This window comes from Ambystoma mexicanum, chromosome 7p (assembly GCF_040938575.1).
Source record: "Ambystoma mexicanum isolate Mex_15411 chromosome 7p, UKY_AmexF1_1, whole genome shotgun sequence".
Lineage (NCBI taxonomy): Eukaryota > Metazoa > Chordata > Amphibia > Caudata > Ambystomatidae > Ambystoma > Ambystoma mexicanum.
Window position 1 is genome coordinate 138,325,545 of NC_090939.1, and position 26,109 is coordinate 138,351,653.

A 26,109-nucleotide genomic window follows, 5' to 3' on the forward strand; every position below is an offset into this window, starting at 1 on the left:
TACACAAGTAGCCAGAAAACAAACATATATAATTCAAATATAAAAAACAAAAAACAAAAAGATTGCAGATAAATTAAATTCAACAAATTAAAACATCAAGCCATAAAAAACATTGATGACCTGTTTCTTATAAACTAAAAAGCAAATCTTCATTAACTGTAAAAATGTCATTCATACATCTCACTGTTGCCAATGTCAGGGAAACCTGAGTTCCAGCCAATATCTCGTTCCAGAAAAGTGTTTGCTCATATAATCGCCTTCCTTTCAAAAGACCTCCAAAATGCTTGTGCTTAAGTAAACTGGTTTTATCGCATTCCGTTAGCAAATGCTCCAATGTTTCCACAGCCCCCTGAACTTTACGTTACCTGCACATTGTGCCTCATTACGACTGTGCTGGTCTGGTAACAATGGTGCTGGTAAGCCTACCAGCACCGTTGTTACTGGACCGGCCCAGTATGACTCTGTGGGCAGTCGCCGTCTCGCCCACCAAGTCAGACCTGGCGGGCGGAACAGCACCCGCCTGCAGAGTTTCACGGAAGCAGCGACATGGTTATTAACGGTGCTGGTGTTTCCGTGGTCCCCATTTCCATTGAGTCCTATTGGTGTTACCGGGAATTCAGGCGCTGGTAATTTTTTTCGGGTCTGGCGACAACCCGCCGGTTTTACTGGCAGATTTACCACCAGACCCGCAATGAGGCCCATTGTACCATGGGTCCTCTGAAACTCATACTGAATAATTACCACTGGTAGTCCAAGAAGGAGCGCACACACCGGGAAAGAGGTAACACTGTTTATTACAACGGGGCGAGCAGAAATCAAACAGAACAGTGGACCAGAAATGATTGATGAGTGCTGACAACTGGCAGTGAACATCATTTTTATACACGTAATACAATGTTTATAATGTTAGAAACTGTTGCACTTCAAGCTTTGTGTTATTGCTGTTCCCATGAATACTACTGGTTAAAAGCGTCACTCCCTTATAGCTAAACATAGGTTGGTCAAATATGATTGGAGCAAACAGATCTGCCCTCACTTAGTTAATTTCCTCCGTATGTGGTGACACATTGCATTCCCACTCCTCCCGAAAACAGTTTGCAATTAGTAAAAACATTTGTGCTGACCTCTGGTTCTTTATTAGCCTGCCATTGGTCAGCACCACAGTGGATGGAACACGAGACACCCTGAACTGGTGGGAAGGGGGACATTCACAGGGCACCTGCACAATAGCGAACTTTATAAACATTGTAATGTACTCTGTGAGGGCTAGTTACTTCCCAGGGACGTCGGAACTTACTGTCTGATTGATTCTTTGAGGCACACGGCTCTTTGAGGTCTGAGCCTGGCGGGCGGGACAGCACCCATCCCCAGACTCGTAGTGTGCCAGCCTGGTAACAACAGTGCCGCTAGACTTACTGGCACCGTTGTTACCGGACCGGCACACTTGTAATGCGGCCCAGAGTCTTTGATTGTAAAAAGATCAGTGTTATAAGGCAGCACCAGTAGGACTTTCGGTCTATATATTTGACCAGTGGGAGGAATCTTTCACACACTGGTGCAGGCGAGCCAGCATAGCAAGGGAGCCCTAGGTAATGCAGATGTTTCTCCTGACGATATTTTAAAAATGATCTGTTCAAAGGGTGCATTCTAAATCATATTTCCTTTAGAAAAAGTGGGTTATAAAGTCATACAATTTACAATTGGTTTTATATAGTAATGCATGAAAATATGTTGTAGATACCATATCACCAGCAGTACACTACAGCATTTGACAAAATGTTCATAATGCCTGAGTTCCCTGAAGGAGGTTTGTTCAAGTGAAGTCAATAGTAGGTACCATTTGTGCCACAACCTGATTTTTCAGCATATGGAAATTGAAATATAATAGCCATATACAAATGATGCTTGGAATTGGAGAACCGACACACCCCAAAATAATTCTAAGTGAGTGTTATGTACATTTAGTAAATCTATGTCTCAAAATATACCTGAATAGACTACAGATATGCTAGTACACATTTGTGTAACATCGACTGTCTTGTTGTATGTGGTGCTGTATTTTTTGTGTTCTGTTTTCATGAATTTTTGTATTATTATACATGTTTATGTGGTGCCATTTTTTTTCTTTCCTGTTATCTAAATGTATTTAAGAACAATTGTATGGATGATTACATCTTTACATGTCAAATCTCAAATCTTTACATATCTGCTAAATACCTATACAGTAAATGTGTTGTTCCTATATATTTGGCAACCTTTGATGAATTTGTTTAAATATCTTGTGCTTTAAACATCTATTATGATGTGATGATATTTTTGGAACACAAATTGGTATGTGCTATAGTAAATTTAGAAGCTTGTTTGATTCAGTAGGTTAGCCAAGAAAGACACTGGGCCTCATTACGAGTATGGCGGTAAGGCAACAACGGCACCAGTATTGCTACCGGCACCGTTGTTACCGTACCACCATACTATGAGTTCTGCTCGCGGGTGCCCTTACAGCCACCACGTTTTACCGGGTGGCCATACCGGCACCCGCGAGCAGAGCTTGATGGTAGCAAAGGTACCGTTAATAACGGTACCGTTGCTACCACCCTCCCCATTCCCAGGGCTCAAATGGGAATGGGGATTAATTTTTACCAGTGCCCAGAAAAGGGCAATTACCGGGACCGCCAAGGTCGTAATGACCCGGTAATTGCCCTTTTCTGGACGCCGTATAAAAATCAATACCGGTGGCTGCCGTGCCTTTACTACAGGCACGGTTACCGCCATACTCGTAATGAGGCCCACTGTCCCATACTAAATTTATACTAAATTAAACATATATTAATGTTCCTGATCTTTCTTTTTTTCAAATTTGTATATTCATTTAATATTTACATAAACAACAAAATGAGATACAATAATACTAATGTACAGGGTAAGAATTATTCAAATGCATCATAACAGCTCAATTCTTCAAAGGGAGTAACACAGAAAAGTGAAAGATGGGGAGAATGAAAGAGTGAAAAAATACAAGAGAAAAAAAACTAAAAGAAAACACTAGAATCTGATTAAAATAACTAATCATGAAGGTCATTAAATCCTCCCCAAATCATCTCATATTTATGAAGCTGATCTTTAGCGTTAAAGGATACCTTCTCTCTCCTAAACAAGAGAGACAAACTCTGAAACCAATCATCAACACAGGGGGACGTGTTGCTTTTCCAAAATTTAAGAATACATCTCTTAGCAAGAAGAAGGGCTCTATATATCCAAAACAGCTTACCGTTAGACAATACAATACTTGAGGGAAATAAGCCCAACACACCAAGAAGTGGGTCTCTTGGGAGAGATTGACCCAAAACCAGATTTATTCTCTGAAAAACAGCATCCCAGAATAACTGAATCTTTCTACAAAACCACAACATATGGAACGTGGTGACCATCTCTCTTTTACAATTGCAACAAACATCCTCATTACACAGCTTACACAAGTGCATCTTCCAAGGGGACCAGTACAGGTAATGAAGAATTCTCTGTTGTGTATACATTAGTTCTATGTCCATTTTGTATTTAATCAGACCGGTGAATACATGGTTCCATTCAACAACACGCAACCCAAGTCTGATTCCCAATTTCCTCTACCACACTGCGCTGTTAACTGAGATGTGGAAGGAGTAATTAACTTGTATAAGGTAGATGCACATAGAGGGGTGGTCTTGGAGAGGTGCAAAATTGCAGGTGGATCAGGCAATGCAGCATTCATTGGTGAAGAAAAGTACAGCAAAGAGCTCCCTCATAACCTTATAACGACCGATTTCAATTGCTTTCAGCTTGTATTTAAAACACAAGAACTCAAAGTCCACCATGTTCTGACCATCATGGACCTGACCAATTCTCCAGATATTTCCTGTTTGCCATGAAATCCACGATAGAGCATAGTTACACTGTTTCACAGCTGGACTTTTCCAAAGTCTAGAGTCTGCACACAAGATATTTCTCATCACAAATTCACTAATCTCATTACTTTTACGCCATTCTTTCACAACATGTTTTATTAAAGGTGGAGTCGTACCAACCGGCAACCTTTTATCTGCAAGTAGAATAACATCTAGGGGTGGGGGCGAAACAGACTCCTTCTCGATTTTAATCCCGCCTGCACAGTTAATTTGGTCAGCCATCAACCAATGATGCAGTGTTTGCAACGTAAATGCAGTATGGTAGCGTCTTATGTCTGGATAACTAAAACCACCTAGATGCACTGGCCTCTGAAGGACATCCTTAGGGTTTCGGGCACGACCTCCCTCCCCCCATTCAAATCTATTCAAGAACGTATTAATACTCAGTGATCGAGCATTTAAGAGTGGCAGAGGGAGCATACTAAATAGATATAATAACTTTGAGAGTAAGGACATCTTCACTACATTAACTTTACCCCATATGGTCAATTTTAATTTCTCCAATTTACAACACAATCTATTTCTTCAATTTTCAGGTGAATATTATTCACAAGCAGGGACTCAATATCTCTATTGACATGAATGCCGAAATACTTCAGTCCTGAGTCAGCCCACTCTTCACGGTCCGCATCAAATAACCCCTGTGACATGAAAGTGATATAGGGAAAATAAGAGTCTTTGGGACATTTACTTTATAATTAGAGAAGTTGCCAAATTCCAGTAATGTCAATAGTTGTTTGGGGTGTGAGCGCTCTGGATTTGAAATTAGGACCAAGAGGTCTTCTGCATACAAGAGGACCTTTGAGACATAATCCCCAAACGGAATACCCGTTATACCTGGATGATTTCTAAGCATAATGGCAAAAGGCTTGATAAATAAATCAAACAGTGGAGACAAGGGGCAGCCCTGCAGAGTCTTTTTGAATCTGGAAACATTCTGAGCGACAACCATTAACAGCCACAGTCGCCTTTTGCACCACCACATAAGGCAGTAAAAAGCTCAAGGAAATGCGGTCCAGAGTTTACTTTAAGCAGAACCTGACGTAAAATAAAAATAACGTACTCTGTCAAAAGCCTTTTCCGCATCTATACTGACAGCTGCGTATGCATCTACAGAATGTCTCTTCAAGTATATAACATCAAGTAGTTCCTGCAAGGTGTCATTACTATTTCTTCCACTTACAAAACCTGTCTGATTTTTATGAACCAGTTTCGGAATCAAGCCATTTAATCTTCTAGCAAATATTTTTGCTAATAGCTTTAGATCTACATTCAAGATCGAAATAGGCCGATAATTCTCACACAATGAGGGTTTTTTACCTGGCTTTGGAATTACCATTATTAATGCGGTTTGCATTGACTCAGCGACCTCTTCATTATGCACAATTTCTGTATATAATTGCACAAGATAAGGTGACAGAATTTGACTTAAGATTTTATAAAACTTTATTGGAAATCCATCAAGACCTGGACATTTGCCATTCGTCGATGTATTTATTGAAATTTCAATGTCCTCCACTGTTATTGGCGCATCCAGATCTAATCTTTCTCTCTCATTCAGACTTGACATATCAAAAGAACAAAGATAATTACTAATTTCCAACTCGGAAATAGCTTAATCGACTTTGTAGAAGGAGGCATAATATAGTTTTATAGACCTGCAGCGAGGTCCATACCGGGCGTTATGGGCCCTGAAGACCGAGTTAATGGCCCGAGCGAAGCGAGGACTTTTAACGAGGTATTAGGGACCATAACGCCCGGTACGGCCCGAGCTGCAGGTCTATAAAGCTATTAGAACACCCTCACTGTTTAATTAAAGTTGAATGAATGTGACATGATTAATTAAAGTACAAAACATTGCAAAATGGTAAATAATTGTTGCAGACATTTTTTATACTTCAATTAAACATGTTTCATTTTTTTTTAATAGGGTGGTGGAAGGTGCTAGGGTTGGCGGAGTATGCTACTTAAGTGTAATCAGCTGTGTCTATGCCGGCCCCCTGTTTTAATTAAGCTTAATTCAGGTGTGCTTTTTTACTCACCGCCCCTCCCCCCCCCCCCCCCGCCCAGAAATGTAAGGTTCCAATTACTTAACAAAATCATACAGTTAATATTCTCCAAAATGCTTTTGCACATACATGGCACAAACAGGTGAAAAACTTACATTCCTGTGCCTTTCTGCAACACTGCCATATCCCTGCGGCAATGCACGTTCAGGAGTGCGTGAACATTTTATTTTCCATTTGCTGCCAAACACAACGCTTCTCCACACGTACCACGTTGCATACTGCTGCTTATGTCTACCCCTTTTCCACATATCTAACGACTTCACTATTTACATTCAACACGAAAGCGTTGCATTTGCTTTCACTTCCCTGTACTTTTCTACGTGGACACGTTGGTTTTGGAACATGCATTTCGGAATGGAAAGTTAACTCTTTCCATTCCGAAATGACACGCCAACCAACCCGTCCACTTGTGCTGCTTTCCCCGCCTGCAAACAGCCCCGAGTGCTCATGTAATCAACCTGCGGGATATACCAGTGCATATAGCCCGCAGATTGACCAATCAGCAATTCCAAACACCAGCCACGGTGTTCTAATATTGTCTAAATTCTTCAAATATCCTAATTTTTTCTCCTTTTTGCTCCTCCCTTATCTACGACAAAAAGCACCTGTCTGTTGTTCTCCTTCTGCTGACTACGGCTTGCTAATAAGGCTCCCGATTTCTCACCACGCTCCCAGAAAGCTTGTTGGGAATAAAATAGATGTATCTGTGCCCTATGATAAAGTTCACAGTCCAAGGCTGGTTTTGCATTGGGACAAAGCTAACATATTCTCCTTATTTGGGCAACCACAGTAGTGTACCTTACTGCTTTATATTCATCCTCATTCATTTTTCCTCTAGTTTCTCCCCATATAAACCTCTACTGACAAGGAAAAAGTCAATGCGTCAAGATGTACCGTGCACCATTGAATGAAAAGTATATTTTCTTCTCTGTTCGTTAAGATCTCGCCAAATGTCATGTAAATCCCACATATCCACTAATCTCAAAAGGCCTTTCCTCGCTTTAGCCTCAGCGTAGGAATTAACCGGAGTAGTCTTATCCATGTTCATATCAATTGTAGTAAGTCTTCCCCAACTATAATCTTGTGCAATTAGGTTGTTCCAAGACTCCATCTAGTATATCAAAAAAGTAGCTTGGTTCACATTAGGCGCATAAATATTCATTAATGGCATGCATCTATTCTCGACATGCAATTTTAATGCAACATATCTCCCCTCAGGATCTACTAGTACACACTCAGTTCTGTATCCCAAGTCTTTCCTAAAGAGAATAGATACACCACGAGAATTACTTGCAACATTAATCGAAAACTCCTTTACATACAAACCATTTAAAATATATCCCACGTGATCGCCTCTGAAATGAGTCTCATGGAGGAATACTATATCTGGTTTTCATTACAAATGTTAGGCCTGCCAGAATTTTCTAGACGTAACAAAATGTTAGTGCCAAGCAACCCGTACCTATTGTCACTTTTCTTCAACATTAAGCATACCTTCCCCCTTAATTTCCTCCCTCCCTCCCTACTCTCCTCTGTTCCCCCTCCCCTCTTCCCCTCTCGCAAATAAACACAATCAAGGAAAATGGACAAAATCATAGTTGTTATAAATTGAAAGAAAAAAAAAATGAAAAAGGAAAAGGAACAGAAAAACATGAAAAATGTGGGAAAGAACATATACACCTAGATATTCAAAAACATTTTAATCAAAATGAATTTGCTCTGCATATATCACAAATAGAACCAACATTACGCATACAGCAGTGAAACTTGTCAACAGCCAAAATATCAGCGATAAACCCAACATGGGAGCCCTCTATTTTTGCAACAGTTTTCAATGATATGGCATATCAAAACAATCCCAAGTTAATCAAAGTAGCATTTCCCCTGTAATGGCATTCTTGCGCAGATCATGCCTGGGTACCACAACATACATTAATTATGTAACTATTAACATCCCGATCTTCCAAACGTCCACAGAAATATTGGGCCTCATTACAAGGAATGTGGTAGGGATTTAACAGGGCCGGTAAAGCTGCCGGCCCCGTTAAACCACTACTGCCCCATTACGAGGTCTCCTCGCGGGACCCGCTAAGGCCGCCTGGTTTCTCCAGGCGTCCTTAGCGGGTCCCGCGAGCAGACCAGGATGAGAACAACGGGCCGTCTTTAACAGGCCCGTTGTTATTATCATCCCCATTCCCATTGAGCCCTGTGGGGGCTCAAATGGGAATGGGGATGTACCGGGGTCGGCTTCCCTGAATGGGGAAATACCGGGCCCTCCAAGTTCGGAATGGCCCGGTATTTCCCCATTCAGGGAACCCGGACCCGGTATCCGGAAAGGGGGTAGCCATGCCGCAAAAAGCAGCATGGTTACCTCCTTCCTCGTAATGAGGCCCATTGTTTTAGAAGACCCATTGCTTAAGTATGAACACCCTAAGCCACAATATCAATATTGTTAGAACTATCCCATAATGGAAAAAACGTCTGTGTTTGATGCCATTTAAGCCAAGGACTTAACAATAGCTCATAGTCCCTGTGCAGTTCCACACTTGCAGAGCACATGTGATCCCTATTATGTACCTAGAAACTCTACATACCGATGAATAACAAAGAGATGGCCTCTTTTGTCATGCCCCTCTTTTGAATGTACTACATAGCCTCATGCAGGTCCCTCATCCTTCCAGATCTGCACCTCGGGTTGCAACATAAATAAATTGTCTTTCAATTACGCTAAAATAGCCACATCCTAAAGCTCCGCTCAAATAGACCCTAAAAAGATGCCCCACAATACATTTTACGATCCATAAGCCACACACGCCTAACCTTGGAATTCAGCCCAGAGACTCAGAGTTTTAAAATCTCCTCTTCGAGTCTCCGTGTCTTCCAGCTGTTCTTGCATATCTGCGAGATCCATACGCCCCATGCCTTTCCTCGCCACCTTCCCGCCGTCCCTTCTGAAATGCTTCCATGCTCCTCCATTGAAAACTGTCACATTGCTCAAGAAATGCCTCCAGGCGCTTGGGTCAGTGTTAAGCACACACACAGTCCCTTTCACACCATAGTTATGTTCCCCGATGGGAAGTCACCATTACCGAAACCTTCTGTCTCCACACAAGACCCCTGCTCAAGAAAACATGTCAATGACTCAAAATGAAATTACATCATTGTCCTGCAGGAAACCATATACAAGACATTTCAGTTAACAGTTTTGTTCCCATTAGGACATCCATAAACCCCAACACGTTAATAATGCACACAATTTACATTTGACAAGTTAATGTGTTGATCCAGGCAATAAATGTGTGGTAAGTGCTACATCGCCACTGTCTTTAGAAAGAAAACAGAACTTGATTGCTCCCTCTGTGACCTTTGTGTCGAAGTACACTGCCTCTAATGACCATGGTCACACTATTGTTCGTAACCCTTCAGGTCATTAACCAATGTTTTTAAATCCAAATGGTAATTCGTAGTAAGTGATCCACTGACATTTGCTGCTGAAAAACCTTTACATAGTATGTCCATGGTCTGCAGGCACAACTGCAATGACTCCAAACATCACTGTTACCAGTATGCTCTAGATTTATAAGACACTGGCAGTGAAACATAGTAAATCCATGGCATCACAAGTAGGGTGCAAGGGAAGGAATGAAAAAGGTCCCTAGTGCCTTTAAATATTGAGGCCAGAAAAGTTCAAATGAGTGGCAATGGGGCTGTGTGTAGGGGTATAGCAGGAAAAGGAAGAAGGCCCAACACTGCAACCGAGGCAGAGCCATAAAAGCTCAATGACAGAGGACCCAGGTGTAGCAGGGTATCATAGTGAGATAATAAGTGCACAGGCAAGGACCACAAGAGACCACTGTCAAGGGGGTACGTGTATGAAGACGCACGCAGGAATTGCAGGGCTACCTAGGGCAGCAAGCAATCAGGGACTCATAAGTGCAATGGGACTGGAAAGTAGCACCATAACACAGTAATTACAAATGTGCAAGCATGGGTCACATTTAGTACATTAGAAAACCAGGAATCAGGAATCAGGAACCAGAACAGGGGACCATTAACAGTGCATTCTAAAAGTTGTTCTTTTTCTTGTAAAGGCATGGTTCTCTGAACTATGTGTAAATTCCATCACTTACTGTGACCCTTGTGGTGTAGTTTCTGAGTCCAAATGGAAACTTTGTTCGATGTATGTGTTGGTGCACAATGCAAGGAACCAGTAGGAGTGCATATCTTTGAATCCCAAAGAGTTATGTACAGTAACATGTACCTATACTAGCGGATGTAAACATATTTATTTGCACCCAGTCAAGGACGCTCAGTACACCAGATGTCTGGAAAGTGAGCTGAATCTGCTAGTGACCACACGCATTCTTCCAGCCACGTCAACACCACCCCTGGGGACAGACTTTTTTCCCCCCATCCCGCTCACTCTCATATGGATGACGGAAGCAGCAGGTGATGGTGGATGAAACTGGAGACAAAGGTGGAAAAGGCAGAGAGACAGGAGGAAGTGGTGAGAAAACAGGAAAAGGTGGTCAGACAGCAATGAAGAGATTAGGAGGAAGCAGATCAGAGAGCGCTGGTGAGAGAACAAGAGTTGGTGAGGTGGCAATTGAAACATCAGGAGAGGTGGTTATATTTCAGAAGGAGGTTGGTGGTGAAACATCCTGATGGGCAGCTGGTAAGAGCCAAGGATAAGGAGGATATAGAGAACCCCCATTAGGAGGTGGTGTTGACAGACCAGGAGGTTTTAGATACATTTGTAGAACAGTTGGAGAAGAAAGATAGTCGGGGATGGTTGAGACAGGGAAGGGTAGGCAACCCATGTACGTCGTACACCTGTGTTGAGACTTGAATGTCGTGTAGGCAGAAGAGTCCTCTGTCCCCAAATGCCACACAGAGAGAACTCAAAGTCACTCCCTGTGCGACCGTTGAGGCCATTGGTGGAGATGGTCAACTCCGGAACCGCGAACCTCTGGGACCCCAATCCGCTGCAAGAAAATACTGATTAAGTACCAAGCAAATGACAGTAAATGACAGTGCCAAAATAACGTGAAAAAGGTCTTACCAGAGGGGTCAGGAGAAAGGCAATGAACCTATGAGGTAAGGGTCCGGGATTCACATGAGCAGGTAGACTGTAGTCCCAAATAATGGCGTGAGAACCACCAGATGACAAGAACGTGGTTTGGTAGCTGTGAAGCTTGAAAGCAAGAAGTTCCAAAGAAAACCAGATGCAAAAGGGAAATCCGTGTTGCAGTCCAAAGAGCAGTCCGAATTCAAACCACAGGCAAATCCAATGTAACAAAGCCAGTAAGGTAATCCAAGCGAAGTCCAAGTAAGCAAACCGAGGTCAAAAATCCAAGAGAGTCAAGAAATCCAAACTGACGTGTAACGCCAAACAGGTTGCAAAGAACAGCTGTGAAGCAGCGAGTACACGGAGAGCCATGTTTAAATACTCGTGCTTCTGGCATTACTTCCCGTCACGGGACGTGCTTCCGCATCATGTGAGTGGATTCCCGGGTCACGTGAGCGCACAGCGCTGGTCACGCGACGCGGAAGCATATTAGTGTTCCGCCGATTACCTAGGCGCCAAGGAAGCTGCCAATGCAAAAAAGGACGCAACCTGGAGAGCGTTCTGTTGCGGGTGAGGTGTGCACGCGAGTCATCAGGAGGCCCACGTGAGTGCCGGAGTGTGAAGGGGGAATAAGACGGGACAGAGGGAGCGGGGCGAGCTATAGTGATTCTAGAGTTTTGGGCAGGGGCAGGAGTGGCAGTATTATCAGGTGTGTGTAATAGGGAGGGTGTGACAACCTGTAGGACCAGTGTGGCGGACAGGAGGCAGTATAAGGTTGTGACAAGAAGGTATTAGAAGATCAAAGTGAGGCTAAATATAAGCACTGAGGGGAAATAGAGGATGCTTTTCCCAAGGTATAACAAGTGGTGGAGGTGTGAGGAGAATAGCTGACAGAGGGAATTGGAGGTTAGTAAGAATGCACTAGGTTAGAGCCAGCATAATATCTCTCAAGCCGAGCTAACCATCCCAAGCTGAGCAGAAGGTCTTGGGCTCTAAACTGCAGATTCCCATCCTCTGCCCAGTGGAACTCAGAATCGCAGTGGCTGAAAACCTACCAAGGATTGCTGTCGGGTAGCCCAAATTGCTGAGTCTTTTGAAAGTCTACAAACCTTTTTTTGGTTAGTTTTGTTGGAACTTGAGCAGACAAACAGACTTTAGTGCTGATCGAAAGGAAGACATTCTGCTATTTTGCTCCAGGTAATGTTTGCTCAAATAAACCCAGTTAACACCCTTGGTTTTGGTGCATGTTTCTCATTGATCACCATTCAGCTTCAAAACAACGTGCATCCAATGCACTAAAACAATGCAATCATGATTCCCGCTGGGAAATAGAAATGATAGCTCTGGAAGAGTTCATTTTCTCTTCTTGGGAGGATGAAAGAGCAGTGAGGTGGTGCAGAAGGCATCAGTGAAGAGCCAAAGTTAGTTTTTGAGCCATTACAGGGAATCCAACTCGTGTTCTCAGCAACCTCATTGGTTCTGCCACCAATGCCCAGTTCTAATTCTGCTAATAGAGCATGTGAGCCTCTTGTGTTGAGAAAGTAGGTTTTAAAATTACCTAAAAAAAAAAGAGGCGGATGACTAAAAAAGCTATGCATCATCTCAAATTTGAGTGACTTCAATAAAAGTTGAAATTCACAAATATTAGTTCAATGAATTCAGGAGTCACTGCAATGAACATTGTCTTAAGGAAAACAGATTGGTTCTATGCGTTTGACTGCAAATGTACATTCTTTCAATTTCAACTAATCCTAAAGATTATGTTCACCTGTACTGGCATTGGGTGAGTATCATTGTGAGCACAATTGGAGGGATACATTACTATCACTATGGTCTATGCAACTATACACTTTGACTTTTTTGTTACTTGTTGTTGGCTGCCTGCACGTCTGCATACAAAGTTTTAATATGGTTGAATAGAAACATTGAAACAAGAAATCTAACATTCTTCCTAACTAGTTGATTTGATGTTTGGCCTATTTGAAGGTGATTTTAGTATCACCTGCAACTAGACCATTTGGGAGGACTGAAGTAAAGCCAACAAGTATTGCTATTTTGATGACAAAACAGTTATTTCCCAGAACTCTGAAAGATATCTTGTTTATTACAATACATATCTACTTCTAGGCGTACAAATTGCACAATGGCCCTAGTGGAGCTTATTATCCTTCGTTGAACTTGCTTTCTTCTGATAAACATGCCTTTTTCTTTTTCATTGGATTTCAGTTAGAACGCCTTGTGCTTGCAGCAGAGGGAGGATTTGTGATTGGGCTGGAGTGTCAGGAATACGTAAGTACCTGTTCTACAATACAACCCTGCCTTTCATGTTTATACACGCTGTCTGCTTCATAAGTCACATTTACATTTGCAATGTTGCGAAATCGAAGTGAAGTTCTTTAATTGTGGTTATGCTGAGATGTCACATACAATGCATACTTCAGAGGAGTGTCTTTGGCCACAAACACTTCCCTAGATATTAAAGTATCTCTGCTCCTTCGCAATCATCCCATGTCACTCTTTGGTAGGAAGACCTTCTAGTTTCTCCTGCGCGCACCTTCTTCTCATACCTCAATCATCCTCTTCACTGATCAGTCTTCACTTTTATTCCCTATGAGTGTGGAGCAGTGAAACGCTAGTTGTAAGAATAGAGGGTTAGAAGTGAGAAGGGGCCATGAGGAGGAGAGATGAGGAGGTCATAAAATTGGCACATTCATATCAATTTTGGGACGTCCTCTTTACTCTTCCTTGTCCCTCCTTCTCAGTCCTTCTCCTCACTCGCAGGCCTATTCTAATGTGCTTTGCAGTAATGTGCTCTGCTCCTGCAAATATATATAGAATTTAGCTCAATATCAAATAGAAAAATAGTACATGTGTTTGTTGTTCACCATGTGTTCATGCTTGAACCTGTGGGAAGCCTTGAGTTTTATGTGTGCTTTTCGCCCGATTTCTTAATATTAATGTGTGATGAGCAACCATTTATTTTAACTGTATTTATATTTATTTGATTTTTATGGGCGCTTTTGCCAAAGCGCTGAACAGAATAGAAGAGGCACACAGTACAATCAAAATGTGAAATACATTCCAGACAATAATCAGTAGACTGAAAATAGAATCAATTATTTGAAAAAGCAGATAGCAGATGTGCTTTGAGATTGGTTTGGAAGATATGTAAAGAAGAAGAGCAACGGATGGACAGAGAAAGCGAGTTTCAATGCTTGTGAGCAAACAAGGCAAAGAGCGGAAATGAGAAGAGACAGTTCTTAGGACAGAAAGAGGGAACTGGTTCTGAGAGCATAATGCTCAGGATTGGGGCAGTGGGTGATATTACTTGAGAAAGATACAGAGGGGAGAGACTGTGGATACATTTAAAGACAATTGAAAGAAAGCAGAAAAGAAGATGAGACTCAAAAGGAAGAAGAGATATAGAAAGCATGGAGGAATAAATAAATGGTGGAACGAGGCGGGAGAGCGTAGAGAAGACGAGTATATGAATTATATATATGACGTGAAGCTGAAATGAGACAACAGGAACACCAAAAAGAAGAGCCGAGCAATAGTCGATGCAAGAGAAGACCAGACAAGAAAGAAGAAGCTTAGTGGAGTGGAAGGAGAGGCAGCAGAGGGCACAAAGAATATTAAATAAAGCATATCAGCCAGAGCGAGCAGAAGAAATGTGAAGAGAGAACGCGAGAGAAGGGTAGAAGATTACACCTATGCTGCTTGCCGATGGAGAAGGGCAAGAGAGTTGGAGGGGATTGAGAGAGATGGAGGTGGAAGAGGGGGAGGAACCGAGGAACCGAGGAAGCAGGAAAGGAAATAACCTCCGTTTTTGTGGGGTTGAGGTGAACAAAATGAGACGACATTCAGAGTTGAATAGCAGAAAGACAGTACTTTTACATAGTTATATTTTTTTTGTGATTTATTATAGGTCAGAGACATGTGAAATCACTCCCATCAGAGGGGAACCGCAGGAAGGGGGAAGGGGTATGGAAAGTGGAATGAAAGTGGAAGGAGGAGAGGAAGCAGGGGAAGACAGAGAAAAAATAGGAAGGAGGGTACATGGAGTAAGCAGTCGCTGGTCTAACAACAGTTAAAACTATCTTGATAAATGATTGCTTAGGAGAGCGAAGGGTGACTGAGAAGTGAGAAGGAGGTTCAAGAAGGAGAAATAAGCAGCAATACTGGTAAGTGTGGAGGAGGGGCGAGGAGGAGACAAATAAATCCTATAATGGATGCTGATCCCCTGGTAAAAGTTGTAAGGCTATGGTTCTGGGAAACATGCAGCCTATTGTTTCATAATGGTTTGAGTCTGTTTCTTTACTGTTTTGCTTTGCATGTCCTGCATTCTGAAGACATTAGCAGTTACTAGTATGCATATTTATTAGCTGTCTGATACATATTGGTTTTTGTACTTTTAATATAATAATCAGCAACATTGGAAGAGACTAGATAATCTCAGATCACCCGCAGGCCTTTCTTAGTGTAGAGCAGAAAACATGAAGAAGGGCATGAGTAAACTATGGATGTGACAACCTGCTTTCATATATGATATAACATAAATATGTACTTTCACTGATTGCGTTCTTAGATAGTATATGAGCCGATCAACAAGTTCACATTCCTACACAGTCCCCAATTCAGCAATGTTGCTAATAGTCCCTGTAGAGTGATACCAGTAAACAGTAAAATAAGAGTGTATGTTCATCAGGTTTATGCAGTCTCAAAGACCTTTGTGATGCCAGAGTCTAACAATGATGGGGCCCCCAGCACAACATGTTTTCATTCCCTTGAGATTACTCTCTGCCCAAGAGTGGATCCCCGAATCATGGATGTCATCCCAATTTACAGAGGAACATGAAGAAACAAGGCTGTTAAATGTTTGCTGGTAAACTTGACCTCAGGGATCGCAAAATTAAGAGGGACAAGTGTAGAGAGATTGTGAAATATCTTTAAGCTAGAGTATTGCAAAAGGCACAGCAGAAGTGGTTGTAGGGTGGATTGTATATCAGGCCCATCAATCTGCCCTGATTGTAGGATTCAGTTAATATCAAACACTGCATTTGATATGACATGGTTCACCCTATTAGGTTTCTCTTAACATGTTGCAACAAAACGCCTATAGACAAAGTAAACTACACTAGAGTAGCCTAGGTTGAGATCCATTCATGGAGTAGGACGTTGTGCGATGACCTAAGACTAAGTTGTCTGGTAGATGCAGTGCACTCCATTGAGAAATAGGCACCAATGGGTTGCTACAAGGGTATCATGGCTTGGGGGTCATCATTTCAAGGCGTCTTCCTCCATGACATTGGGAATGGAAAGGAAGGGAAGGGATTCATGCCTCTTATGTGTTAATACTAAGATGTGCAGCAGAGATGATACCTGATAGTAAGTGGAAACAAATAGTGAGGGGTTCAAAGACCTGCAGCTTCAGAAGGGAAGCAGGGGATCTAAGAAGCAATGAAGCCAAGTACAAAGTCCTTTGCCTGGAGCGTGAGATGGGTGGTAGTTTATTAGACTCCATCAGACCCAATGCATGGAGTCGACTGAGTGATTAAACGCCCTTTCTCCATCAGAATGTTACATTCCTGCCCCAAGCTGTCCCATCCACCCGCACCTAAATGATATCCTTCCTAAATATTCTAGGTCCTGCCATTAATATATTTTCCACCAACAGTGTGCCCCACTAAGCTATATTCTGTTTTGTGCAGTTTGATTGGCGGGTACTTCTTCCTCCGTTGTGTCTATCCAGTTCCTGTTTTGTTTACAGCACCTTGTTGTTATTCCTCAACTCTAAGGGACAATTCCCCATCCCAACCTTTACAATGATCCCATAAGGACATGTGGGGATCACGGGCCACTCTTTAAAATATATTTCAAACAAAAATTGAATTTAACTAAATCGTAAAACAGAACACTCACACATACATTCTATTCAAGACCTGATGTCCATTTACTGTTGGATGCCGGCCTGATCCCATGACATCCTACCCCAGAGCAGCCATATCCTCTTATGCCTCCTCCCCTTTCCTCATTGCTTCTGGGAAATAGTCCCATATCGGGATAGGACCGAAGCATGACATGGAGAGGCATTCATTTAGAAAAATAAAACATGTGGTTGGGGGCATGTGCAGCAGCAGATATCCCAGCTCAGATCCTCCTCGGCACATGATCCCGGCCAAATCTTCATTCCTTTTCTCTGTGCAGACAGTGTCATCGCTTCAGAGAGTGGCTGTAGGTTTTTGTTTTTTTACACACAGTAGACAAGTTCTCTTGGAAGCAGATCAGCATTGGCTCTGCCAATATTCCCTGGGGCCTCACCATTTTTTTACTGGATTGTGCACTTTGTGATGCATTCTCCCACAGGGCCCTTCTTTTTTTAACCATACATTGGGGAAATCCATTTTCACCAGAAGCTTCTGCAGATGTTTCTCACATTCATCCACAGAATACTGAGCATGTTTTATGTTCAACCACCCCAGTGAGGTCATTCTTTTCCAATGACTCACAGACCTGGGAGAGGTTCTTTGGATCCTGTTCTGTTTCACAAGATATGATAACCCTGACAAACACTCTACCAGGAGAAATCCTGAAGTGTTGCCTCTGCGATCTAAAACCATCTCCTAGGCACCTCCTCAGAGAACCGGTCTCAGCCCTTGGTAAGGCCTGAGCCCAGGATAAGGTGCGGTTTTGACCGTCTGGCTGGTGAAGCCAAAAGCAAGAGATCTGAGACCCCTTCAGCGGCTAACACTTGCTGAGATACCTCTGACTACACGTGGGTACTGGGCACCTTTTCACATAACTGTGGACTTCCAACCAGGAGTGGACTAGTCCACTCACATAATGATGGCCTTGGCCTTTATTTGATCTTGTTCAAGTTACTGGACCCCACAATGTTCTTTCTGTGGCCTTTACCCTTGCACATGCAACCATTACCTGTGGGCCTTTGTTAAGTGGAAGACACACACAGCAAGAGAATGCATTCCTATTCATATTTGGACACATTATGTCTTTGCCACCCATGTGCTGTTTATTCAAAGACCTTTTTTCAGAGAGGGCCTCACCAGCCGCACCTTTTCCTAGTCATGTCAAGCACTATTAGGTAGAATTATATGCAGTACCCTTTGGGAACACCACACACAATTAAGACTACAAGTGACAGTACAATTTCACCTTTGGTACAAGCCTGTACTACACAGTTAAAGTGTTAGCAGTAGCGGAGCAGCCAGACTTATCTCAAGAGTAAGTGAGCAGTATCAAATAGTTACACAAAGGACAGCAATTACTATGATTCAGGCAAACACTGACTCGAGGTTTTCAAGTAAAAGACTATACATTTATTTCACTCTTCAGTTGTATAACAGTACACTATTATAAGCAGTCTAAAAAGCACACTCTTAATACACCACACCACTTCCCTTAAATTCCAGACAAGTTAAGCTCACAAAATGAAGTGGGAGCAAAATGGCACTCCAGCAATTTAAAAGGGGGGGGGGAGTTAATAGAAATTAAATCACACCAACAGGTAAGTACTCGGGGCACTTGAACAAGAGGAACTACAGAGATAGAATCAGGTAGAAAAGGCTTAGGGCCAAAGTCAATGGGTCAAAAGTCTTTTGCTCAAGATGACACGGTTCAGGGTAGTTTGAGGTAAAGTTTGTGGCATGGTTTCCGGACGAGGTTGGTTGGTACAAAAGTTAGTTCAAAGAGAAGAGAAGGACAAGCCCTTAGATTGGAGAAAGATTTCAAACACTTTCCCCGCGGTTGAACGAAACAGACAACCGGATTTGCACAGTACCTTAAAACGGAGAGGTAGCTGTAGCTGAGGCGGACATTCCTGGTAGTTCCTGCAGGCTAACGGTTCCTGAAGCGACTGTCGGACTGACAAGAAGTAGGAAGACTGGAGGGTCCTGCACTACCCAGGGAAGAAACCAGCAGCAGAGCAAAGCAACGAATAAAAGGTGCGCTCCTTAAAACCCAAGCAGGGCCCAACCTTCCAGGCTATCCGGCCCACTGTAGCTCTGTACAGCGAATTCGACCAGAGGAGGGGTCCTGGCTTGCAGTTTAGGCGAACTGGTTGGTCCCACCAGCTCAAGGGAAGAGGTTTGCTGGAGGATCTTCTCTGTCATCGAATTCTGAAGATTCGGACCTGCAGCAGGGCTTCACAGTTCAGTCTTTGTAGGGGTCCTCTTCTGCTAGTTCCTCGTTGGTTCTTTCGTTCCAGTGGCGACTCTGCCTTTTCAGTCCCAGAGACCTGCTTTTATGCAATTTTACCCCATTCATACAGCCCGGCTGTTAATCACACAGCAGGGTGGCTGTCCTGGCAAGGACAGTCCCCTCAGCCAATCAAACAGGTGTGCGACTTGGGTTACCAAGGGAACCCTTGGCAGGGCTCTGAAGATCCCTCCCTCACATGCTGCCTACCTAGACTTTCAGGCGCCTTAAGGAGGGCTTCTGTGCAGAAGCCCGCAAAAAGACAGCGAATAAAGGAGTCATCCCTGGTTTGGCGCGCAGAGAAAAACACAAGAAAGACTTTAACAAAAAGAAATGGCGAATAAACCCAGCCGGAGCCAAAATAAAATGTATTTGGTCAAGCAGGTTTATGTTCAAGGCTAATATAAAAGCCTAAAACATTACCACGTTTATATAAGATAACCGCGGTAGAAAAGTTAGGGTAGATACCACTGCCAGCAGCCAAGTCTTAATGTAAAGGGAGCGAAACATTGCTCCAAGAGGCAGAGACAAAAAGGGATAAAAGTTAACCCTTTCCAGTACTCCTTGTAAAATGGAGTGTACTGGGTCTGTGGTTTAAAGTGACTAAAGTAAAGTAAAACGTGTTTGAAAAAATACCCTTTACCCTTTTCTGGGGGACAGTAGTCAGCCCCAGAAAATTGAGTCGGGGGGGAAGTCTCAAAGACAACCCTGTGTCACTGCACTGAAGGTGCTGTGTAACACACATGAAAATATGAGGCCATGGAGTAGGTGAGGCTCCAGTGAACAAGATCACGCAAAAAGTGAAAACCACACAGCAAAACACATGTAAGAGTGGGAAAAAGGCTCACACTCTTACCAGGTGAGAAAAATAAATCCTAGAAATCCAGCAAAGCTGCTTAGGTAACGGAAATCAGCCATTTATGAGAACTCTCCCTGACAAGCACCTCTTCTACTGGGGCTTCACCACTTTTGATTGCTCCTGTACTGGTACCTCTTCCACTGCTTCCAGCACCAACGCCACGCGTGTTGCTACAATTGACTGCCCCCCCACACCTACTCCAACTCCTGTGAGGAGGCAGAATACCCTGTCTCCATCCAACTCCCTCCTCCTCATAGGGAATTTCTCACACGGCCGAGACATCTCATTAGGTCAGCCACCCACATACTGTAAAGCATTCCAACAACACATGCTGGGGATCAGGTAGTTCTTGTAACTGCAGACGCCAAAGCTATAACCGATGTGAACTGGCTGCACATTTTTCAGATGGGCAGGACATCACTTCAGGCATATGTTCATAGGGGGCCCAGAAGCTGGTGAATCCCCTCACTCCATGACTTGCACTAATAGGAGACTGGATGAGATGCTCTGCTTGGGAGTGTCTCCAACAGCTTAGTCGCAAGTGGTCACTATTGCTTTTGTCCAGATCAGGGGAGGAACTATGGTGGCATCTGCAACCATTAGAATGCCCCTTTCAAAGTCCCAAAGACCTATGGTAAGAAGGCCTGCAGCAATAGTACGTGCCATTTGAGTCAGGCTATCAATTATCCAATCCTCCCGGTCTGCGATTCCAGAAAATAGACACTAATCTCTGTCAAAGCTAATATGTTTTGACCATGGATAAACCATAATAATTCTCCGTATCCATTCCCTAGGCCTAAGGTCCCCAAGGAGCCACTGGTCAGAGTGGTATGCAGGATGTTCCAGGTTAGGAACCGCAACAATTGAAGCAGCCTCAACAGTGCCATATCCCGAATGAAGGACTGAGCTTGCTCATTATGTACAGCCCAATTGCTTGCTGATTCCAGAAGACCATAGACATGTATAAACATGAGTCTTCTGCCCTTTAAAACAACTAATAGTATTCAAAACCCCAAACATGCATGCCAAAAAGCCCATAGAGCAGGATTTAGGCTTAAACAAGCATAACATTGATTTAATAGGCTGATGCCCAGCAACTTGAGCAACTCTTAAAATTGCACCTTTACTCTACGCAAGAACAGCTGCTCAAAGTTTATGTGACTGGGCTCTTGGGTGATTTGAAAAAATTGTATCTGCATAAGTGACGTTTTTAATTTGCTCCAGTCCTTCGCCGCTCAGTGTAAATCTACAAGATTCTGTTCTTTGTCCCTGTATAATCGTCACTTTTGATTTATTTGTATAAATGGGGAGTTCCCTTTCTTTCATGAACATTGCATGGCCATGATGAGACTCTGCGGTGGACTAGGGCATATGGTTTTTAGTACGATATTGTCCGCATAGCAGAGTACAGGCAACCTGGTGTCCCCTGGCATTGGACTATTTAGGGATTTCTCTGTTAATGTTCTTTCTAGATCATTTGTTTAAGGATTAAAAGGGAGGGGAGCAAAACATACCCCATGTCTAACCCCTTTGATAACCTAGAGAGGATGCCAGCTACATTCCCTTTATGTATAAGCTTCAGAAAATATTTAAAATATCCAAGTGAGGCCACCTGGACTCCAATAAAGCCCCAAAGCATTGCCCTGTTCACCTGGTCCAAGGAAGCAGAAAGATCCATGTATGTCGGATAAACCTGCATGCCATAAAGAGAATGGTCATTGGCTATCATTATAAATAAATTGAGAACTTGTTCAAAGGTTCCCAATCCTTTCCTAAAGCGCCACTGGGTTGCCGCTAAGAGACCTGCACCCTCCACCCAGGCAGCCAAGTGAAAATATACCAGTTTCAGAAAGGGCTTGGATGGCGCATCCATCAGTTTCTCTCTTAACTGGGAATTTCTGAACTATCGACACGAGATTGGGCTCATTTCACTTTACGTAAGAGTAAAATGGAAATATATATTACTCTTCAGTAAGATACAAGCATCGGATCACCCGATTTATTTCGACATTCTCTCTCCAAGACCGAATACTTCTGCAGACTGGACACTGGACCTGTGGAAGAGATTCTACCTCGCCATGCTATCTGAGTTGGGTGTCACTGTCGAAACTCTATGTCAGAACCCATCGTATGTGAAATGAATTCTGTGGCCAGACAACTGGAGAATCACTGAAATGGAAAGATCAGGCTCCAAGACTCACACCATGTCTAAAACTATAATGGGATCCTTTAATGTGATACCATCCTACCGGACTAAATTACTAAACCCTATACATCGAGACTTGTTCTTAAGATGCCGATTCAACATCCTCCACAACAGAACGACACTATACAGATACGGAATTTGCCCCAACAACACAATCTGTAGACTATGTAATGGAGAAATAGAGTCTTTGCAACATCTGACTCTGTTTTGTCCGGGATTGCGGAACTTGAGAAGCTTTTACCTCTATCGCCATTTGTACCCAAAATTTGAACTGTACGTTGAGAGATGGTGGGACGCCCTAATTACGGGGGGAAATGTCAAGTGGCTGCATGCACTGGTAAAATACTTGGAATTTGTTTGAAAAAATAGCGGCACTCTAAGATATGAAGGAAAGAAGTTGCTTGTGTTGTGATTGGTAAAATGTTATTAACTAACTATAAGCCGAATATATAAACAATATGTCCCTGCTTTCCGGGCATTACTGGCTGGGACAGTACCAGCACATGCACCAATGTGCTGTCCTGTGCATCCATGGAAGAAGCCTTATTCTTAAGCTCCTAAGACAAGAGAGAAAAAAAGCAAAGCACCTTGGGATTGACACGCAAACCCCTCACTATGAGAATTGGGCCCCACACTGCAGCACATTGGCAGAGTGAAGGTTTCCAGTGATGGGAGTTGACTATGAACACTTAATGAGGGAATTTGTTTCTTAGCAAAGAAAAATGAAAACACAGAAAATATGTTGATTGATCATTGCAATGAATCTCAGTATCAAAGGGCCTAGAAGAGTGCTGCCATATTGTTAGTTATGTTGAAGAGGCATGTTGCAATGAAAACGTACAGGAAAAAGTTTTTTTTTAAAGAATTAGTTAAAAATTCAAGTGATATTCAGTCAAGCCAGAAAGTTCTAGGAAATAGCTGAAGACCCTCCTATTCAAATATTTCCTTAGCTATCGCTTTTACTACAACAGCGCCAACCAGCATATCTCCTATCATTATTGCCCATTATATTCACCTTGCCCAAACCCGACTCGGTATGGAGTTGTTCCATCCTTGAACAGGGCACTGTTTCATCCCAGCTCGCTTTGTGATTTTGTAAAATCTGTACATTTATACATGCATGCAAACCGGATCTACGTTTAATACATAGGACACTAATTCAACAGATTTTACTAGACAAATCTTAGATGAAAATGCAGTCCAGATTACATTGAAAATCGGAAGATGTCACTGACACTGTCAGACAAGCAGATGGCCTATTGTATTTACTTGACACAGCCACTGGGGAGAACATGGTTTCCTTGCTTCATTCTAGTAGTCCTTGATCTTTCATAGATTTGCATGCTGTGAATATTTCCTGTCATCAGGCTGGGAATCATTGATAACAGAGCAATTTAGATTTAAACTGAAACTTCAGTCACTTTAGTGATCCAGTATAGTGATTTTGGGTCATACTGCCCATAGCCAATGGAAAAGGATCCCTTAGCTCCACCCATGGACACCATCTTCATTTTTTTTTTTACCGCACATTTCGTGTTGGGAGTCCTCAGAAAAATCTCACGAATGATGTTGATGCTTTCTTCATTTTTCAACATAAATCTTCCACTGTGGCAATGTTTTTCCTTTGCTCCGGTGACAGCTGGTGGGTCGTTCTGGTCCTATCATCAGCTTCTACGTGAACGGATTATCCTCCTCGTTTTCCTCTCCGATGCTGAGGCCTACATCATGCCTGAATCCAGGAGAAAGAGTTTAAGGCCTGTGCTCAATGCAGCCTGAAAAATGTGTTTGTGGAGGATCTCCACGACAACTGTTTCTACTGGGTCTGCTGCCTCACTCTGACTCACGTCATCCAGGAGTGCGACATCTGTCAGCCGTTTTTGAATAAAATGCTGCAAGACTGCCACCAAACTTTAGTTGCATGGATCGTTAATGCCAGGGGGGGGGGCCCTGCCTTGGCTTCTGTACATAGTCGTGCCTCTCTCAGGCAAGGAATGCTAGCTCAGCGTACCACCTCCAGCAAGAGGTCCAGGTCACATTATGAGGCTTCACGAAGCAGAAAGAAGGCCCACGCTGTGACTCCCTCCACTGGATCTTCTTTCTCGCAAAAAAACAAGAGTGCCTTCAATGACTTCTCAGTCCATGTTCATGTACGTGTCGATGGAAAAATCAGAGACCGTCAAAGTCTTCCACCAAAGGCAAATATTCATCTTCTGACATGAGAGAATGAACCTCCTGCAGTAGCAGATGGTTGTGTTTCTCTAACTTCTGCACTGGACAAATTGTTGGTGGTCTTTTTATGAACTCCAGCGTATGGACCTCCTGGATGAGGGATGGCATCCATTTTTTCTGTGATCTTCTACCCCTCGTGTAAGAAATGTGACAATCTTCCTCCCACTGTGGTGTGAAAGTGGGAGGGTTGGGCACGAGGCGGGTCATGTTTGCTAAGCCTACTTACCCATGGCTTGCGAGGAGCCGCGTCAGCACTGGGTACCCTGTAAGTTTGAGACTTACTTTTGTAACGAGTCAGGGTTTAAGTATGGAACTGTGCAATAAGGCGACTGGTAGGAGGGCCGGTAGTCTGTAAGTTCTGGTGAAACAAGACCTTCCTGAACGAAAGGACTGGCCCTCAGCTGCAATGTGTCCATGTCGGTCTTGATGGTCTGCAGTGTTTCGTCAACCTTTTTACCGAACAGATCTATGCGATTGAATGGCATGTCGACCATCTTTGCCTGAACCTCTGGCCGGAAATTGCTTGCTTTGAGCCAGCCTGGTCTTCGAAGCACTGTGCCTTTTCCCAGCTGCTGAAGATCGGTGTCCGCTCTGCCCATGGAGACAGATATTGCATGGTCGGAGGCTGCTTCTCCTTCATGAAGGAGGGCAAAATCTTTGTGTATTTTATTGTATGGGGAACCAGAGCTTCAGGTCGTATCTGGCAAGGAGAGCCATGTCATTGCCTGCCTTGATGGTTGTGGCAGCTGTCATGATGATCTTCTTCCCAAAAGCATCTACACGCTTTTCCTCCTTGTCTGGGGGGACTGAGCAGGATGAAGGAGGATTGGGCGAGTGATTGTGTGCCGCTGCTGACACCACCAAGTCAGGAGTAGACTGTGTCCATAATCATGTGGGTGCTGTGTCTAGGACCCTGTATTTTGTTTGTTTGTTTGTTTATTTATTTGTAGTGCGCACCTAACCCAAGCGCAAGGCAACAAGAGGATCGTAAAGCTTAGGCTACAGGGGGCACAATAGATGTAGTCCAGCTCGGGTTACATAACTGGAAGCATCAGAAGCAGTTAGAACCAAAACAAAAGGTTATAATTACAAGGAGATACACAAAATGTACAGGTTATATAATGTGACTAAGCATAGATGATAGGCGGATACACATAATTTGCAGTATTTAAGGTATAGCGCAGTAAGGGAGAACGTTAAGTGTCATGTTCCTTGAGCCAGAGGATGGTGTTGGACCTGAATTGTGTCTATGGAAGTCTTCCCTGAGGGTTGGTGGTAGGGAGTTCCAGAATTGTGCTGCTTTAACCGGAAAGCTGTTCCCGCCAGACATGATGCGTTTGAATCTTGGCACTAGGAGGAGGTTAGAGTTGACCTTTCTAGAAGGACAACAGGATATTGGGCTAGCAAATCTCGTTAACAAGTATTGAGGGGCAGCTTGGTGGAGACATTTGTGGGTCAGAGAGACAGATTTGAGGAATATTTTGTCTTTCGTTGAAAGCCAGTTGACAGATCTTCTAGTCTCT

At 43.2% G+C, this 26,109-nt stretch overlaps 1 protein-coding gene across 4 annotated transcripts in view; it reads left to right on the top strand.

The window, feature by feature from the left end:
* The window catches only part of TEX55 (testis expressed 55), a 543,889-nt gene that overhangs the window by 197,276 nt on the left and 320,504 nt on the right, over window positions 1–26,109 (top strand). For all 4 annotated transcript variants that reach the window (XM_069635919.1, XM_069635920.1, XM_069635922.1 and 1 more), the window contains one exon: window positions 13,305–13,367. In XM_069635919.1, the coding sequence (XP_069492020.1) occupies window positions 13,305–13,367 (63 nt within the window). The remainder of the gene's footprint in view (window positions 1–13,304; window positions 13,368–26,109) is intronic.